The sequence below is a fragment of the Hyperolius riggenbachi genome, chromosome 7 (genome assembly GCF_040937935.1).
Source record: "Hyperolius riggenbachi isolate aHypRig1 chromosome 7, aHypRig1.pri, whole genome shotgun sequence".
In the NCBI taxonomy this organism is placed as follows: domain Eukaryota; kingdom Metazoa; phylum Chordata; class Amphibia; order Anura; family Hyperoliidae; genus Hyperolius; species Hyperolius riggenbachi.
In genome coordinates this window covers 198,841,351-198,860,614 of record NC_090652.1, presented here as the reverse complement: position 1 = coordinate 198,860,614, position 19,264 = coordinate 198,841,351, and the positions used below count along the sequence as shown (strand labels likewise).

General features: G+C 44.3%; 1 protein-coding gene across 4 annotated transcripts in view; it reads right to left on the bottom strand.

Moving 5' to 3' along the window:
- INO80D (INO80 complex subunit D) overlaps window positions 1-19,264 on the bottom strand; it is a 114,541-nt gene that overhangs the window by 57,105 nt on the left and 38,172 nt on the right. For 3 of the 4 annotated variants that reach the window (XM_068244997.1, XM_068244998.1, XM_068244996.1), the window contains 2 exons: window positions 18,260-18,346; window positions 5,152-5,398 (listed from right to left, as the gene is read on the bottom strand). In XM_068244997.1, the coding sequence (XP_068101098.1) occupies window positions 5,152-5,369 (218 nt within the window). In that variant the 5' untranslated portion in view covers window positions 5,370-5,398; window positions 18,260-18,346. The remainder of the gene's footprint in view (window positions 1-5,151; window positions 5,399-18,259; window positions 18,347-19,264) is intronic. The other variant, XM_068244999.1, reaches the window with a different exon arrangement.

Genomic DNA, 19,264 nt, shown 5'->3' with positions numbered 1-19,264 from the left:
ACTATCAAAAATAGCCACGAGGTGGCAAAGCTTTTACATCCCTCACCTGGGTCACCTCTGACGATATCCAGTGTTACTAAAAAAGCTGAAGAATTAGCAGAGATGTCCATGAGATACAAATAATTCTTGCTTGCATGTAAATTTTATGCAAACTGAAAACTGATCAAATGTACATCAAAATACTAACAGTATGTATAACCAAGCCAAAGCACAAATTTACACAAAAAAAAGCACTCAAAAAAGCATAGTGTTCAAAGGATAAGATCTCTACCCGCTTTCATGTGCCTGACAGAGTTACCCGATCCGTATTACAATTGTACGATTGACATCCACTTAAAAGGGAAGGTCGGAGGTGAATAAAAATCAAAAATCTACCGTACTTACCTGGGGCTTTCTCTATCCCCTGGCAGCCGTCCTGTGACCTCGACGCAGCTCCGGTGGTTAATGGTCTCCTCTGGTGTAGATGCCAACCTCGCCAGATCGGCATCTTACTGCAATCCAGCGCGCGGCTTACGGAGTCACACTGACGTCATCCGGATTGTACTGCGCTGGCGCAGTAGTTATGGGCCTGTGCAGTACAGTCCGGACGACGTCAGTGCGACTCCGTGAGCTGCACGCTGTAGTGCAGTAAAATGCCAACCTGGCGAGGTTGGCATCTGCAACGGAAGGGACCGGGAGCCACCGGAGCTGCGGCGAGAACACAGGACAGCAGCCAGGGGTTGGAGGAAGCGCTAGGTAAGTAAATTTTTTATTTCTATTCACCTTGGACCTTCCCTTTAAGTTACCGATAAAGCTAGAGATTTTGGCAGCAGATCAACCAAGACAGATCTCTCTCTGAAGAGGCAATGTATGGGCACCTTTAAATTAGCATGACATTAAAGGACACCTGAAGCGAGAGGGATATAAAGGCTGCCATATTCATTTTCTATTAAACAATGTAGATTACCTGGCTGTCTTGCTGATACTCAAGCTCTAATTCTTTTAGACATAGACCCTGAAAAAGCATGTCTGACCAGATTTTCTGCATGCTTGATTTCAGGTGTGCGAGTCAGACAATACTGATGCATGAAAAATCAGCAAGAAGCCAGGCAACCAGTATTTTTTTAAAAGGAAATAAATACGACAGCCTCAATATCCCTCTTGCACCAGGTGTCCATTAAGCAATCACCCCAAAAGCAGGGGGCATAAAGCTGTACTCACAAAATATAAACTTGGCATGCTCTGTCTGCACACATTAAAGCTGATCCGAGATGAAAAAGTAACTATAACAAGTAACTTGTCTATATATATCTGATCTAAAGTTTAGATAGTTTACACAGAAAATCTAGCTGCAAACAGCTTAAACCGTTTATGATTATTTATTGCTGTGATACAATGAGGGCAGCCATGTTCTGTTTGTCACACTACACTGAGGCAAGCTGATAAAATCTCCAGCCCTCAGCTCAACCCCCTCTCCTCCCCTCTGCCTCTGAAATCTCTGGCTAGTAACCTCCTCCTCCTGCCCAGACTGAGCTCCCATAAGCCCTTGCTACCTGGGACAGAGTGCCAAGGCTCTCTGAAAAGCTGTGGGCTAAGCTTGTTTAGTTTATAGGGAATTAAGAGTATTAAAACAAACAAACAAAAAAGTATCTGGCTTGAGGAATGCCCTATAAACTATATGAAAGGAACACAATTATGCAATGAGTAAAAGTTTATCTCGGATCCACTTTAAGTTTTTGCAATCTACGCATATAGCGCAACTCACTTAATACATGTAACACTTATTTTGCTTATAACAAGCTCAGCAGGTACTGTTTTCACAAGTACCTCAAACCAGTTAAACAAATCCCGATACAGTAATAATTTTTAACTTTATAGCTGTGGAAAATAAACAGATGTTCCCAGGCTGCATTCTCACTATTCAGTTCTGGTCATCATTTATATGGTACCTACTGCACCGCCATCTTGTGGATGGCTTGTAGGCGTTTACAAACTGAGGTACTTCATGAAGTATGTCTGAGGTACGTCATGAAAAAAGCCCCCCCCCCCCCCCCCCCCCATCTATTAGGTTATATTCTCACTTGACTTCAACGGCCAGCGTGAATCCGCTTCCAGAAAAAAAAAAATAATTTGCAGACAGCACAAGAATGCGTTCCACCTCCGCAACAGATCCAACAGTAAAATAGGGATCCACACAGTACAAGTGAGAATTTTGGAGTACATCCTAAAGAGCACCTCCAGCCAAAAAAAAAGGTTTCAATGGCAATACATACATTTAGTCTATGCACTGTATACAGTCAGATGAACAGATAAAGTTTACATATGGTACATCGTAGTGGATAGAACCAACTCAAATTTATATCTGTAGTAGCACTTCCTTATTTCTAAAGTACAGAATCAATTTTTTATTTTTATCTGGTAAACAAGTAATAAGGATGCTAACCAGGCAATCCAAAAGTTAAAATCACTATTAATTTTCTTGTTGATAAATTATCATTCCCCAGTTTACATGACTCTAATTTGGTACACAGAAAATTTGGTATACAAAAGAGAAGTTGCAGGGCATGCTGGGTTGTCTTTTTTTTGCTTCTCTACTTCCCCTCAGACTTAACTAATGCAGCCTGATTGGCTGAAGCCTCTTTCCCTCCTGTTTTCCCCTCCCACACCTCTGTTCCTCTCTGATTGGCCAAAATTTCTCAGGCTGAAACAATGCACTTTCTATAGTGAAGGGCAGGCAAATCAGGCAGAGGAGACTAAGGGCGGATATTACATCAGGGATGGCTTCAAAATAGCCACAGTAAATATGGAAACTGTCTAGAATAGGATTCTCTACTTTTCCTTTATAAAATTTACAGGAATCACGTGGACAGTACAATACATGTGTTATATAAGTAGAGCAAGTATTTATCTACTTATATATTTGTTTTTATTCCCTGAGATAGTATGGCTGACAGCTCCTCTTTAACTATACTTGGAGTTATCTTTAAAGGGAACCTAAACTGAGAAGGATGTGGATTTTTCCTTTTAAAATAATGCCAGTTGCCTGACTCACCTGCTGATCCTGTGTTTCTAATACTTTCAGCCACAGCCCCTGAACAAGCATGCAGATCAGGTGCTCCGACTGAAGTCAGACTGGATTCGCTGCATGCTTGTTTCAGGTCTGTGATTCAGCCACTACTGCATCCAAAGAGATTGGCAGGACTGCCAGGCAACTGGTATTGTTTAAAAGGAAACATCCATATCACTCTCAGTTTAGGATCCCTTTAAGTTAACTTACAATTTGTGAATATAGCTGATAAGGAGAGGCTTTAGGCCCCGTTCACATTACAAACGCGGACGGGCACGCACGCGAAACGCAACGCGTACGAACGCACGCCATCCGCGTTTGTATGCATTGCATGGCTGATCCCATCACTGAAAAGTGAATGGGACAGCCACGCGTTTTTGCAAAAAATGCGTGCAGCATGCGTTCCCGGACCGCACAGGTCCGGAACGCATGCAGTGTGAACATCAGACATTGCACTCTATGCAATGTCTGATGTCGTGCGTATCGGCCACCTGCACGCGTTTCCAAAACGCGGCTGGAAACGCGTGCAGTGTGAACGGGGCCTAAATGTTGAAGAAATAACTGCACACTGCACTAAAACAATCTGCTTGAGGGCTCTTTTACACTACATGCCGTTACGATTTTTTATGCGATTTTACATGCGCTTCCGATTACTGATGCAATAATAAAAAATTTAAAAAGTCCTGCATGCTGCCTTTTTCTTCATGTGTTGCTAGCATCCAGTAAAAATCTGAATTGCAGATCAAAAATCGCAAATCGGAATCATACTGTGGTTTGCAGGGTAATCCTTATAAGGAACTGAAAAGGGGGAAACATGAGAGCAGAAGATTACAAGTCTCTAGGTTGTGCCTCTCAGTTTTATTGTACAGACAACTTCAGAGTATATACACGGTTTATGTTAGGGCCTGTTTACACTACACGCAGATTGGATGCAGAAAAACTGACTCCAATGAGTGCCTATGGGCCCGTTTCCACTAAACGCAATTTTTCTGATGCAGATTTTCCAATAGGATTTGGAGTCAGTTTTTCTGCATCCATTGTGCACATAATCTGCATGTAGTGGAAGCAGGCCCTTATGCAGGTGATTGATCAGAGCAAAATATCTCTTCTTTCCAAAGCAGTTGAGTAATGACAAAGCAACGGAAAGTTACACAATGTGCAACTTTGCATATCTGTACTTCATTTTCTACAATTGAGCTCAAACTATCCCAGTGGGTACCAAAAATATGGCTACAACAAGCATTTGACTGCCTGGCTCATCCTGCCCCTAACAGGCCAATGATCCACCTGTGCACAAGGCAGAAAGCTGACTGGATGAAGTGTGAACCCACTGGAACCCTAGAAAAGCAGGTAGAGCTGCACATAACAAAACCTTACAGTGAAATTGTATTTCATACCTAATCAGGCTGCAGGTTAACTCATACATTTCCACGAATGCTGGAATTTCAGTTAAAGTTATGATGTAATTTCTCGGTTGCTAGCCAGTACAAGGCTTTTTAGGGCGTTCATTTGGTGCAGTTTTATAGAAGAAGTTTTGTACAAGAATTTCAGTGCAATAGGTTTATTTTGTAGAAAAAGCAATGGGCTATTTATCAAGGATTTACTAATAAATACTATATTTTTCGGAATACAACGACACTCCAGACTATAAGCCACTCCCAAGTTTAGAGGACAAAAGCAAGGGGGAACTATACTAAATCTGGTCTATACTGCAGGAGCTTATGTCACTGTTTTTGTCCCCTGTGTGTCAGCCTCTGTCCCTGTATCTTCCTTGTCCACATTTGCTCCCACGTGTCTCCAGTTTGACCTCCAGTGTCTTCCGCTCCCCCGTGCAATGTAATTACAAGCAGCACGTCTCTCACTTGATTAGAGGGAGTCCATGGGAATCTGCTGCACACAGGGGAGCAAACAAGAGACATTACAGGGAGAACAAGTGCATATATTCTATTCTGAAAAATATGATATTTCAAAACAGAGACCCTTTTTTTCATAAGCCAGACTTAACATTTTAGAAAATGGGTCCTTTCAAACAACCAGCATCTCTTTTTGAAATCAAGACAAATCATAGCCAATGAATTCCATATTAGCCAAATAAGGAGGCTTACCTACGGTCTTCTGATTTGGGGATAGGGTTGGTGCAGCGTTGGCTGTTGTACTTGGCCACATATTCACATTGTTTGAAGGGGGCTGTCTTGTCTTCTAGAACGTGGCGGATACAGAAGGCATACCCGTTGAGTCTTCTCTGCTTGCAGAGTTTGGGACTGTAGGAGCATAGAGGCTTATTGTCAACTTCAGAAAAGTGTATGTGTTTGCCTTCATACATCACGTGACTCTGTTCCTTGTGAACATCAGCTGGAGGAACAAGAAGGGAAAAAAAATCAAGGTTCTAAGTAACACTATTCTTACTGTCAGGCAGGAGAATGGAAGTTTATATAAAGCAAACCTGTGTCTAAAGTTAACTTAGCAAGCTGAATGTATGTACAGATATAATGGTAAAGACATGCTGCTTTCTTATCTGTGGTCAGAAGCTTTACATATTTGTTTTCAATCTCAAAAAACAGAAGTTTACATGTACTCGAGATGAATTCTTCAAACTGACTTTATGATCCCTTCACAGATTGTATATTAAAACTATGAATTTGGAATATTGATTCAGATATCTACTTTTTAAGGGCTAAAACTGGCATATGTACCATAGATTGCTTTTAATACACCTACTACTTTGGATAAGTCAGATCAGAAACCAAATTTACCGTACATACTTAATGGATCAGAGAGATTGTCTTATTCCCTTTTGTGTGCTTCATTTTTGTGTCACTTTGACCATGGTTGGTCCTTTTATGAGACCAAGATTGCAAGTGTAGTACAGTATTTTCTTATTTCAGCATATTGTTTATGAACTTTTTTTTTTAGCCCACTTGTTCATTGTTTAATTTAGGTTTCCAATTGTTTCTTACTCCGGTTTTATTGTATACATGTGCCTCGTTCTCCACTGCATTGTGGCACAATAGGCTCTGCCTGGCTCTATGATTGACCTACAGTATTCTGTTTACTATTCTTTTTTCAAACAATCCGTTTTTGGTATCAAAAGAGCATAGATAATAACAGGGGTCCAGAACAGAACATTTTTCAAAAAGCTGGCAAGATAATTATAATCTGCACAAATGTGAAACCACAGTTCTAAAGCATCCCATTAAAAAAGTCGCCAGGACTACTGTTGCTTATCAATTCAGTATAAAAATTATACTCTATTCCGAATAGTCTATATAAGATAAAGTAATATATCAACATGCATAACTATTCATTGCTGCCTCATACACAGCTCAGTTCTCAGATTTTGGATACCCAGTGTATGACCAACATTGCTTCTATCAGCTAAATGCAAAGATCAACCATTGCTTATGCAAAACCTACTATTAAATTATACAGGAGGTTTACGTGCAAGTTACACCAAACATATTGAGGCTGTTAAGAAGCAACATATCAAGCCCATAAGCCACCAGTTCAACCTCACATTTCATGCAATATCCACTTCCTGAGAGGGACATATACATTGATAAGATGACTGAGCCAGGGGAACTCGAGGCAGGGAGATTATGGAACGATGGCTATCACTCTCCTTAAAGGACGTACCGCTTGAAGAAAATATGTAACAAAAAAAAAAAAAAAAAAACCCTTACCTAGGGAAGGGGAAGCCTCTCGTTCCTAACGAGGAATCCCCAGTCCACTTCACCACCCGGGATCCAGCGCTGGCAGCCTTCCCCCCCCCCCCCCCCCCCCCCCAAAAAAAAAAAAAAAAAAAAAAAGAAAAACAGCTGTGCTGGAGCTGGGAAGGCAAATATTGCAGGCGCAACAGCAGCAGACAGGCAGAAAGCAATGGATCTTGGGAGGTGAAGAGGACGCGAGAAGCCTCATTAGAATCCAGAGGGTTCCCCTTCCCCAGGTAAGTATCCCATTACAGATTATCTTTAAGCCTAGTACACACTTTTAATTATTAGCCAATCATTGACCAATGTACCAGTCAACAGATATTGAATACTATGAGCAGATTGTGTAGGTAAGTTCTTGCTACATGGAAGTGGTAAAATTGGCCAGTGATAGGGCAATCATAATTGAAAGTGTGTACCAGGCTTCAGAGTGAAATAGCACTTCTATTCAAGCTATCTGTTCTATCTTTTAGAACCATAAACTTAAAATAGGGGGGTTTGGAAAATTTTACTTCAGTGGGATACGTTTTTGCAATGTTCAAAAGATGTTTTACCAATGATTTCTTGTAGGATCGGATGTTATCTTTAGTTAAGTGCAGGAGAAGAAGCCCAGGCTTTGTCTCCAGTAGGGTATTATTTTAATACAGTGCCACCAGATATGGAGTTGGTCACCTCACTCCAACCCACATCTACAGCATACGTCAGGGACAGAGTGAAATAACCTGTGAAGCCGCGTCAGGGCTCTATACCAATGATAAACCAATTTGAAGTTCATCTCCAGCACCAAAACACTGAGTGAACTCTTATGCATCAGAATACAAACTTTATCCAGTTCCTCCTACTCAAACGGTTTTTGCAAGCGTCCCTTCCAAGCTTCCTTAAAAAATAGTTGGTTTCTGGGCTAAGCCCAGTTGCAATTGATGCAGCCTTAATGTGAACCTCCAGACTAAAAAATCTACTCAGCAGCACTGAAAAGGCTTGGTGTTTCTTTAATAGTTTCACAGCATCAGAACTTTGTTTTTCTTACCCAAACCTCATTTTTAGCTGCAGAGAAAAAAACTGCCCGGGCATTTTTCTTCTGATGCTGTGCAAAGCATTATGGGATTTCTGATGATGCTCTCATTCTGCTGTTTTGGTGCAATTTTTTTATTTTTAAATTTTGAATTTGAGATTTGAAGCCTAGCGCGTGCAGCTGGGAGGGGTGATCAGGACACAGGACAATTGGAACGGTGTCTCATGTTCCCTGTCACCTCCTTTTAACCAAAAAGATGGCTGCCCCCACGTAATCACAAACATTTGCCTGTTCTTTTAAAACAGGGTGGATAAGAGATTACCCATCAATTTTAGTCAACATAACTAATGTAACTTAATGACAGTATGTTTGTTTAGGCTGAAGTTCCCCTTTAAAACAAAATTTATCAGAGATGATGTCTGTAACATCAGATTTTCAAAATCAGTGTGCTCCCTACATGCTTACAGTGAGCTCCCTTCATGCTTCCTAAGCAGAACTCTATGCAAGGATAAAGCTCCTCATTTGCAGGTATAGCCAGAAGGGAGGCTTAACTACAGAATCAGTTGTTACAGACACTAAGGGTATGACCATTCCATGGCGAAATAGGACTTTTACCAGCAAATGTTTAATGGGAACCTAAACTGATGAAAAAGAGTTTAACTTACCTGGGACTTCTACCAGCCCCCCTGCAGACACCCCGTCACCAACAATCCTTCAGTCCCCCCCTGCAGCGACCCTCTTCCAGCTGGCTGACTCGACAGCCACTGTGTATGCGCGGCCTCAATCACACACCCACTGCCTAGAGCGTTCTGCCCAGACAAGATTTTTTTTTTCCGGGAACGTGATCAGGAGGAGCGTGGACCAGGGCTGCACATCAAAACTAAAACAAGTTGCTGCAGGGGAACCGGAGGATCGCTTTGTGACGTTGCGGGCAGGGGGCTGGTAGAAGCTTTCAGGCAAGTTAAAACTTGTTTTTAAAATTCAATTTAGGCTCACTTTAAGGCCTGTAAGAATGGGGAGTAAATTGAGTCCATGCCCAGGTTAAAAATGTTTACATTACCTCAATGAGGTCAAGGGGCCAGGAATGGAAGAAAATGTTTCTTTACAACACTTCTGAATCCTGAAATCATAAGAGGGCGAAAAAATAATTCCTTCAGGAGGTGACCAAGTCTGCTCAATCTCGTGATTCCATGGTAACCATGCTAAAGCTACATCATAAAACTGTCTCTCTAATCAACCCAGCCTTAGAGTTGGGCCGAACCTCCGATTTTAGGTTCGCGAACAGGGTTCGCGAACTTCCGCGGAAGGTTCGGTTCGCGTTAAAGTTCGCGAACCGCAATAGACTTCAATGGGGATGCGAACTTTGAAAAAAAAAAAAAAAAATTATGCTGGCCACAAAAGTGATGGAAAAGATGTTTCAAGGGGTCTAACACCTGGAGGGGGGCATGGCGGAGTGGGATACACGCCAAAAGTCCCCGGGAAAAATCTGGATTTGACGCAAAGCAGCGTTTTAAGGGCAGAAATCACATTGAATGCTAAATGACAGGCCTAAAGTGCTTTAAAACATCTTGCATGTGTATACATCAATCAGGTAGTGTAATTAAGGTACTGCTTCACACTGACACACCAAACTCACCGTGTAACGCACCGCAAACAGCTGTTTGTGTAGTGACGGCCGTGCTGGACTGGTGCGCACCATGGCGAGAGTGCAGGTTTTGGTGGCTTTACAGCCCATATGGTCGCCTGGCTGATGTAGCTGAATGACAGAACAGTGACTGTCCAGCTGATCAAATTTGGTCTGACCACAATGAAGCAACGACCTTATTATCTTTTGTGTGCCCCCCGAGACACTCATCTAGGCGCCGGTCATTGCTTCATTGTGATACGCAAGCCCCTTCACCACGGCAAGGTAATGATCACGAAGGGGAATGGGCGCATGTACATGCCTTTTCTTTTGTTGTTGCAGCTGCCCGCAGTGCAGCCAGAAAAATTAGGCAGTCATGTACACGCACCAGAAAAATTATTACAGCGGCCGCTGCTAGCAGCAGCCTAAAAAATTCAGCAATCCGCCTGGAGTCCCGGACCCTGTTGGTGGTGGCGGAGAAGGTAGTCAAGCGGCCTGCAGGCAGACATGCTGTGTGGAGGGACTGGGAGCGACTTAGTCTTCTTGGGGCAGGCCAGGCAGCCAGTCACACGGCGTGCAGGCAGAGATGCTGTGTGTGCGGGGACTGACTTAGTCTTGGGGCGAGCAGCAGCCCTCCGGGATCCATGCCTCATTCACTTTGATAAAGGTGAGGTACTTAACACTTTTGTGACTTAGGCGACTTCTCTTCTCAGTGACAATGCCTCCAGCTGCGCTGAAGGTCCTTTCTGACAGGACGCTTGCGGCAGGGCAGGAGAGAAGTTGGATGGCAAATTGGGACAGCTCTGGCCACAGGTCAAGCCTGCGCACCCAGTAGTTCAAGGGTTCCTCATCACTGTTCACAGCAGTGTCTACATCCACACTTAAGGCCAGGTAGTCGGCTACCTGCCGTTCCAGGCGTTGGTGGAGGGTGGATCCGGAAGGGCTACGGCGAGGCGTTGGACTAAGGAACGTCCGCATGTCCGACATCACCATGAGATCGCTGGAGCGTCCTGTCTTTGACTGCGTGGACACGGGAGGAGGATTAGTGGCAGTGGTACCTTGCTGGCGTTGTGCTGTCACATCACCCTTAAAGGCATTGTAAAGCATAGTTGACAGCTGGTTCTGCATGTGCTGCATCCTTTCCACCTTCAGGTGAGTTGGTAACAGGTCCGCCACTTTGTGCCTGTACTGAGGGTCTAGTAGTGTGGCCACCCAGTACAGCTCATTCCCCTTGAGGTTTTTTATACGGGGGTCCCTCAACAGGCAGGACAGCATAAAAGACGACATCTGCACAAAGTCGGATCCAGTACCCCCCATCACCTCTTGCTCTTCCTCAGTGACGTCACGCAAGTCAACCTCCTCCCCCCAGCCGCGAACAATACCACGGCAAGGTTGAGCAGCACAAGCCCCCGGCAACGCCTGCTGCGGGTGTTCTCCTGCCGCCGTCCCTTCCTCCTCCTCCTCCCCCAAAGAAACACCTTGCTCATCATCCTCTGAGTCTGACTCATCTTCTGCACACGACTTCTCTTCTTCCTCCTCCTCCCCCCTCTGTGCTGCCGCAGGTGTTGAGGAATCAGCTGGGTCTGATGAAAATTGGTCCCATGCCTGTTCCTGCCGTAGCGGTTCCTGGTCACGCTCATTCGCAGCTTCATCCGCCACTCTACGCACAGCACGGTCCAAGAAGTAAGCGTAGGGAATTAAGTCGCTGATGGTGCCCTCACTGCGGCTCACCAGGTTGGTCACCTCCTCAAACGGCCGCATGAGCCTGCATGCATTTTTCATCAGTGTCCAGTTGTCGGGCCAGAACATCCCCATCTTCCCAGACTGTTTCATTCTACTGTAGTTGTAGAGGTAGTGGGTGACGGCTTTCTTCTGTTCTAGCAGGCGGGAGAACATGAGCAGGGTCGAATTCCAGCGAGTCGGGCTATCGCAAATGAGGCGTCTCACCGGCATGTTGTTTTTCCCGCTGAATTTCCGCAAAGCGTGCCATGGCTGTGTAAGACCGCCTCAAATGCCCACAGACCTTCCTGGCCTGCTTCAGGACATCCGCTAAGCCAGGGTACTTTGCCACAAATCTTTGAACAACTAGATTCATGACATGTGCCATGCAGGGTATGTGTGTCAGCTTCCCCATATGCAAAGCGGCAAGCAGATTGCTGCCGTTGTCGCACACCACGTTGCCTATCTCCAGGTGGTACGGGGTCAGCCACTCATCCACCTGTTTCTTAAGAGCAGCCAGGAGAGCTGCTCCAGTGTGACTCTCCGCTTTGAGACAAAACATGTCTAAGATGGCGTGACACTGTCGTACCTGGCATGCAGCATAGGCCCTGCGGAGCTGGGGCTGTGTAGCTGGAGAGGAGAACTGCCACTCAGCCAAGGAGGAGGAGGACAGCGAAGAGCATGTAGCAGGAGGAGAGGAGGTGGCAGGAGGCCTGCCTGCAAGCCGTGGAGGTGTTACAATTTGGTCCGCTGCCCCCTGCTTGCCATCGTTCACCACCAGGTTGACCCAATGGGCTGTGTACGTAATGTAGCGGCCCTGCCCGTGCTTGGCAGACCAGGCATCCGTGGTCAGGTGTACCCTTGACCCAACGCTCTTCGCAAGAGATGACACCACTTGCCTCTCAACTTCACGGTGCAGTTGGGGTATGGCCTTTCTCGAAAAATAAGTGCGGCCTGGCATCTTCCACTGCGGTGTTCCGATGGCCACAAATTTACGGAAGGCCTCAGAGTCCACCAGCCGGTATGGTAACAGCTGGCGAGCTAACAGTTCCGCCACGCCAGCTGTCAGACGCCGGGCAAGGGGGTGACTGGCCGAAATTGGCTTCTTCCGCTCAAACATTTCCTTCACGGACACCTGACTGCTGCTGTGGGCAGAGGAGTAGGAAGCGCTCAAGGGCAGAGGCGGAGTGGAGGAGGGTGCCTGTGAAGGTGCAAGGGAGAAAGCGGCAGAAGCAGATGATGCACCTGAAGGAGGAAGAGGAGAAGGAGGGTGACTTTTCTTTTGTGTGCTGCTGCTGCTTTTGCTCAGGTGGCCATCCCATTGCTGTTTGTGCCTTTTCTCCAGGTGCCTTCGTAAGGCACTTGTCCCTACGTGAGTGTTGGCCTTTCCACGGCTCAATTTTTGTTGGCAGAGCGAACAGATGGCTTTGGTCCGATCTGAGGCACACACATTAAAAAATTTCCACACCGCTGAGCCACCCTGGGATGTGGGCACTATGGGGACCTCAGCAGCTGATGCTGAAGGGCAAGTTGGCTGGCTGTACATAGGTGGCGATACATGGTGCCGGTAACTGCCACCAGCTGTTTCTGACGAAGAGCTGCCCCAGCTTCTTTCAGCAACTTCTCTCCTCCTACTACTCTCTGACTCCCCCTCTGAACTGTCCCCCTCTTCATCTCCTCTATTGGGAACATACAGAGGATCCCTATCATCGTTATCGTAATCATCCTGCCCAGCTTCACTTGCCTCAGACAAATCCAAACATGCACCATCAGTAGGTCCTTCATCCTCCTTACACGTTACATCCATAGTGTTGCCGCGTAACTCAGACATATGAGCTGGTGAAAATTCATCTGGCTGTAACAACAATGGCTGTGCATCAGTGATTTCAACACTAAATAATTCTTGCGAAGTATCAAATGCAGCGGAAGTGGTGCTAGTAGTAGCGCTGGTGGCTGAGCAAGATGAGGTGTTCTGTGTCGCTAAATACTCAACCACGTCCTGACAATCTTGGGAGGTGATGGGACGTGCCTTCTTCCGAGCACTGTACTGTGGGCCAGGTCCACACGAAATTACATTTACACGACCTCGCGCAGACCTGCCGGGTGGCCTTCCTCTGGCTCTGGCACTACCTCTTCCTCTACCTGTTTTGTCCATATCGGGTATGCACAGAGTGGTATATCACACTGCGTGCACTCACGTAGGTAGGTGGGTTCACTTAACTGCACAGGTATGCGCACTGATGTGGTGGGTTCACTGAACAGAACAGGTATAAAGTGGCAGGTTCACAGAACAGGTATGCAGTGGCAGGTTCACTGAACACAACAGGTACGCAGTGGCGGGTTCACTGAACAGAACAGGTATACAGTAGCGGGTCCACTGAACAGAACAGGTATACAGTGGCGGGTTCACTGAACAGAACAGGTATACAGTGGCAGGTTCACTGAACAGAACAGGTATGCAGTGGCGGGTTCACTGAACAGTACAGGTATACAGTGGCGGGTCCACTGAACACAACAGGTATGCAGTGGCGGGTCCACTGAACAGAACAGGTATACAGTAGCGGGTCCACTGAACAGAACAGGTATACAGTGGCGGGTCCACTGAACAGAACAGGTATGCAGTGGCAGGTTCACTGAACAGGTATACAGTGGCGGGTTCACTGAACAGAACAGGTATACAGTGGCGGGTTCACTGAACAGAACAGGTATACAGTGGCGGGTCCACTGAACAGAACAGGTATGCAGTGGCGGGTTCACAGAACAGGTATGCAGTGGCAGGTTCACTGAACACAACAGGTATGCAGTGGTGGGTTCACTGAACAGGTATGCAGTGGTGGGTTCACAGAACAGGTATGCAGTGGTGGGTTCACTGAACAGGTATGCAGTGGTGGGTTCACAGAACAGGTATGCAGTGGTGGGTTCACAGAACAGGTATGCAGTGGTGGGTTCACAGAACAGGTATGCAGTGGCGGGTTCACAGAACAGGTATGCAGTGGTGGGTTCACTGAACAGGTATGCAGTGGTGGGTTCACTGAACAGGTATGCAGTGGTGGGTTCACTGAACAGGTATGCAGTGGTGGGTTCACTGAACAGGTATGCAGTGGTGGGTTCACTGAACAGGTATGCAGTGGTGGGTTCACATTACAGGTATGCAGTGGTGGGTTCACAGAACAGGTATGCAGCCAGGAACAAGCTAAGCCTAACTAATCTTTCCCTATGAGAGACAGTCTGCAGCAGCTCGCCCTACTCTCACTAATGCAGGCACACGAGTGACCGTAATGGCCGCCGCTGCCTGCCTTATATAAGGGGGGTGGGGCTCCAGGGGCTAGTGTAGCCTAATTGGCTACACTGGGCCTGCTGACTGATGTAGAGGGTTAAAGTTGACCCTCCATGTGCATTATGGGGCGAACCGAACTTCCGCAAAGGTTCGCCTGCGGGACGCGAACGCGAACCACGGAAGTTCGCATGGAACCGTTCGCAGGCGAACCGTTCGGCCCAACTCTACCCAGCCTTAAGCTAGCCCATCGCAATGCCAGTCTATCACCCTGTCGATAATAACCACTTGATAATATCTCCAAGTATCAGGAAGCCCTAACACGGGGGTGTTAGGGCTTCCATCCTTCCTTAGGGTACAACCCCCCATCCTTAGGGTACATTAGGCTCTCTATCTTAATTCAGAAATGTCTTGCAGCTTATATACTGTATCTTAGTTTGATCTTTCCTCCAAATAAAAGTCATCTGCTATTCCGTTCTCCTATTCCTCAATAGTCTTGCTAGCAATCTGCCTGGCTTATAGTCCTCCTTGTACAGCTTTTTCTTACAAAACTGAAATACCGGTTGTGTCCTATTATACTGCAGTTTCAAGAGTTGCTCTCCTTCTTTCCTGAGCTTGTCTAGGTCTCCCTGCTGTAATGATCTTTTATGTGCAGTTTCTAAATCTTTTACTTTACCCGCTTGAAAATCAATTGCCTCATCTCTATCTTTTTTTCAATTTTGCACCCAACTTCCCCAAGACACCTCTTACTACTGGTTTATGTGCCTCTAGGGGTTTATTTTTACCAAAATAATGCAGTATAATATCCCAGATCAGCTGAATCAGTTTTTTTTTGGTCAGTAGGCCAGAATTCAGTTTCCTCAGCGACGGTTTGGTAGAAGTCCTCCCCTATGTAAGCCTGGAGTGCACAGGAGCATGATCCAATATCGACACCATCCCAATCTCAAAATCAGTTAGCCTACTTAAATCCTTCTGTATAATAATTACTTAATTCTAGTATATTTTTAATGTAACCCTGAATAAAAAGGTATAGTATCTGCCTGATGGTTTAGCCAACCTCCACATGGCTCAACTGAAGGGATTGTAATTGTTGCCAAATGAGCCTCAGCATCTGAAAGGGAAGAAATTAGTTCCGATTGGAAGAGTCAATTTTCGGTTCTAGCAGGACATTAAGATTCCCCCCATCCTCCTGTGTCCCTCGGTTCCAATGCTGGCAGCTCCCGAACAGCAGAGAGGTAAATATTTACCTACCGCGAACCAGCGCAGTTGCAGTAGCAGCTTTCCGCTCGGGCACAGGCGGAAATAGCTGCTAATCGGGTCCACTCTACTACGTAGGCAAAGAAATATGTTCAAGATAAACTTAACCTAACATACTGATAATAAACGAATAAGCCTCAACTAACTTTAATTTGGCTAGGTCTTCCTAAAACACTGGCCCCTGCCTATCAGGCTACATTTCCACCATATCAAGAATGTACATATTTTTATTTTATATACTAATAGGCAGATTTAATATGCACAGTGTGGATGCAGTTCTGCTACATATATAGGGGATTACCGGTTTTATATAAAATCCCCTGCCTGTCCAGGTCCCCATAGAATCACTTTTCTATGCCTGCTACTACCCTTCGTTCCTCCTCAGTTCCCTATTGTAGAGTTGACAGATCCAGGAGTTCGGCTGCACACTGCCCAAGTATGGGTGCAAGACAAATGGTGCCAAAACCATACAAGTACAAAGTCTAATTATTGCCAGCACACCAATTTTCAAAACACCCCTTTTTATTGTGCCTTCCATATGAAAACTACCGACAATTGTTTCAGGGACCTCGCAGTGTCCCCCTTTAACTAGGCATGTAGTAATCTACTTACCTTGATAGAGGAGGACCCTGCAAGGTCCCCAAAACAACTGCTTGTACTTTTCATGTGCATGGCACAATAAAAAGGTGTGCTTTGAAAATTGGTGTACTGGCAATACTTGGACTATTGCAGAGTGCATAGGCAGTCCTCAGACTTTGCCTCTGATATGTCTTTTATTCTGGGCTGGTTCCACACTTATCTGCATCTCTTTCTCATTGGTGACACTTTGAATTCACATCAATGTTGACAGGAAACACCATACATGCAAGGAGAGCCAGCTAGACAGAAAAAGTAACAGAGGCAAATGAGTAGTGCTGCCAACCCTGGGAATGGTAAAATGTTAAGAATAATTGGCCTATTTTTATATCACTCTGCAGTCAAGGAAATAAAGTCCTTTTTAACCACACATTTTGTTTGTCTTTTCAACAATTTTGGAGGGATGTCCAGTGGTTGACAAAGTCATTGTTATTCTATATTTCCTCCATGTATTGAAGACTGTCTTCCATGGTATATCCAATTTGCTGCAAATGTTTTGTGCCCTTTTCCTGACTGATATTTTTAAACAATAAGATCCCTTTAATGCTTTGTAAGTTCTCTGTGAACCATGGCTTTATTTGGGGGTTTATTAGAAAATGAAATGATAATGTACATTAGTTCCACAGTAAAATACACTATAAATTAACTTTTTTCCTATGTCCCTGTCACAGTGGATCGTAAAAATCTGACAGATCTGGCTAGTCCATCTCCTCATAGGGAATTTGCCATGTTTCCTTTGTTTTCAAAAGCACTTACTGAATGGCAGTTTGCCAAGTTCAAAATAGTGTGCAAACGAGTAGGGAGACTGGTCAGCATCTTTGTATAGATCCTTTCCAGAGTGGCTTTGCAAAGAATAAAAGCAATACTGGACAATCTCAAATGAGGAGATGGACTAGTCCAAAACCTGTCAGATCTGTCCGACTTTTCCTGACTACTATAATCGACAGCAAAACAGGAGAAACTGAATTCATGGTGTGGTGCATCTTACTCTAGGAGAAATGTACTTTAATAAGTATGTGTAAACACGAATTTTAAATTATACACTTTTTCATAATAGCGACCCTTTAATTAAAAGAAGCTTCAACAAAAATTTGTGCTTTCTAAAATAAAACGTTAATTGTAGATAGAAGAAAATGTTGCCACTTGACAACACCATGAGCTTAAAGTAAAACGGAAGCGACCTTAAAAAAAGATCTTCTGATTTCCTCTCCGTGCCCTCAATCCACCACTATAACACCACCCCAAACAGCCCCCTTCCCGGCTCCCGGGCAAAGATTCCTTCAGGAGTTCTCATGTAGAATTATTTGCGTCCTTGAGTACCTCCAAACACAAGCAGATCCATACTGCACACATTCAAGTTCTGGATCGCCCATGCGCAGTGTGGACGTACCCGTGCTTCCACAGAGTCTTGAAGAAACAAAATGACAATGGGGACAGCGGTGGATCAAAGACACAGAGTATTGGGAAGACTTTTTTTTTTTTTTAAGTCTCTTTACATTTGCTTTAACTGGTGCAGATTAATATATGTGTCAAGGGGCAGAATTAATTTCAATATTTTTATATCATTATGACCGATGTACAGTATTTATATAGAAGCAAAATCTAACTCAGCACTTTGTACATCAAACAAGTCACCACCTGTGTTTCAGATAAGCATACAATCTAATCTCTACCAGAGTAATACTGATAGTTTAATGTACCTACCATGGGCTTGGCAAATTTTCATAACTATTGATAACCATTTATAATAATGTGTGAAGCTTTGATCCAGGAAATTCATCAGACTCTGCGGCATCTGGAAGGAATGTATTTGTCCTGTGAACCACAAAGGGAGTAGTTTTGCCTTTCTCTGGATAAAAACTATGGTGCCTATGGACTGAGGTTCAACTTGATGGACATGTAACCCATTTAACTATGAGGTTTCATTTAACCCCATGAGTTGTAAAATCCAATTAAAATAGACTAGTTGCAAACTTTTGCTTACCCGTTTTAAGCACTAAACATTTTATCAATGTTACTGGTGATGCATTCCCCTAGGACACCTTCACAAATGTATATGGCAAGAAGTCCCCTGTCAAAACATAAAAAGATTTGATGCTAAATTAGGTTATGCTTACAGGAGATACCATTATTCATGAATACTGCTTGAAGTAAACTGCATTTTTGTTGAGGGCGAAAAAAAATAATTCTCTACAGATTAACTTTATACATTACAAGGATTTCTACAGACAATATTTCAAACTCCTTATCTTCTTTTTAGGTGGACAACTGCACATACCAGCATAAATGTTGGTAATGTCTTTTCAATATGAAATGCTACTGTCAATTTTCTATGAAATCGGCATCAGGGGTGCAAAAAGAGGGGAAAAAAGCATGTCTTTATCCACTTTTAGCTGTTTGTAGCTTTCGTGCTGATGGAGTCAATATAAACAGGATGCAAATGAATGTTAAGAATGTACTTTCTATTCTGTGCAGATAATTGCTGATCCCAGAAAATGTAAAGATGGGACTGTTTGCACACCAAAAGGAGCCATCACTGCATCAGTAGTGTTCTGTTGCTGTAAATGTCTAGTAGTGAAACCTGAACTTTCTGGTAATTTCAGAAAAACTGAGCTTGTTTAAAATGTTAAACTGCCATTGATTTATTTAATGACAGTATGTAAGACGCTAATCAGAAACCTAAACACCTATCATCAGTTAAACATAAAACAAGAAAAGAGGTTGGTCAAGGTAGGTTACACCATAACCTCAAAATTAAAATTTGGCTGAGGCCTCAGAGTGTGCATGTATGTGATCAAATCCCAAACCATCTAATAAAAATACTTCTACAGGTTACCATAGCTGAGAAATACCTATACATGTGATATTAATATTGGTTAACATAATAACCAATATATATTTAAAAAACTCTTTAACATAAAAGCCATATTGTTTCAAGATTCCACGCCAAATTCCAGACAGTATGCACCATTTAAGCATCTGTGGAATC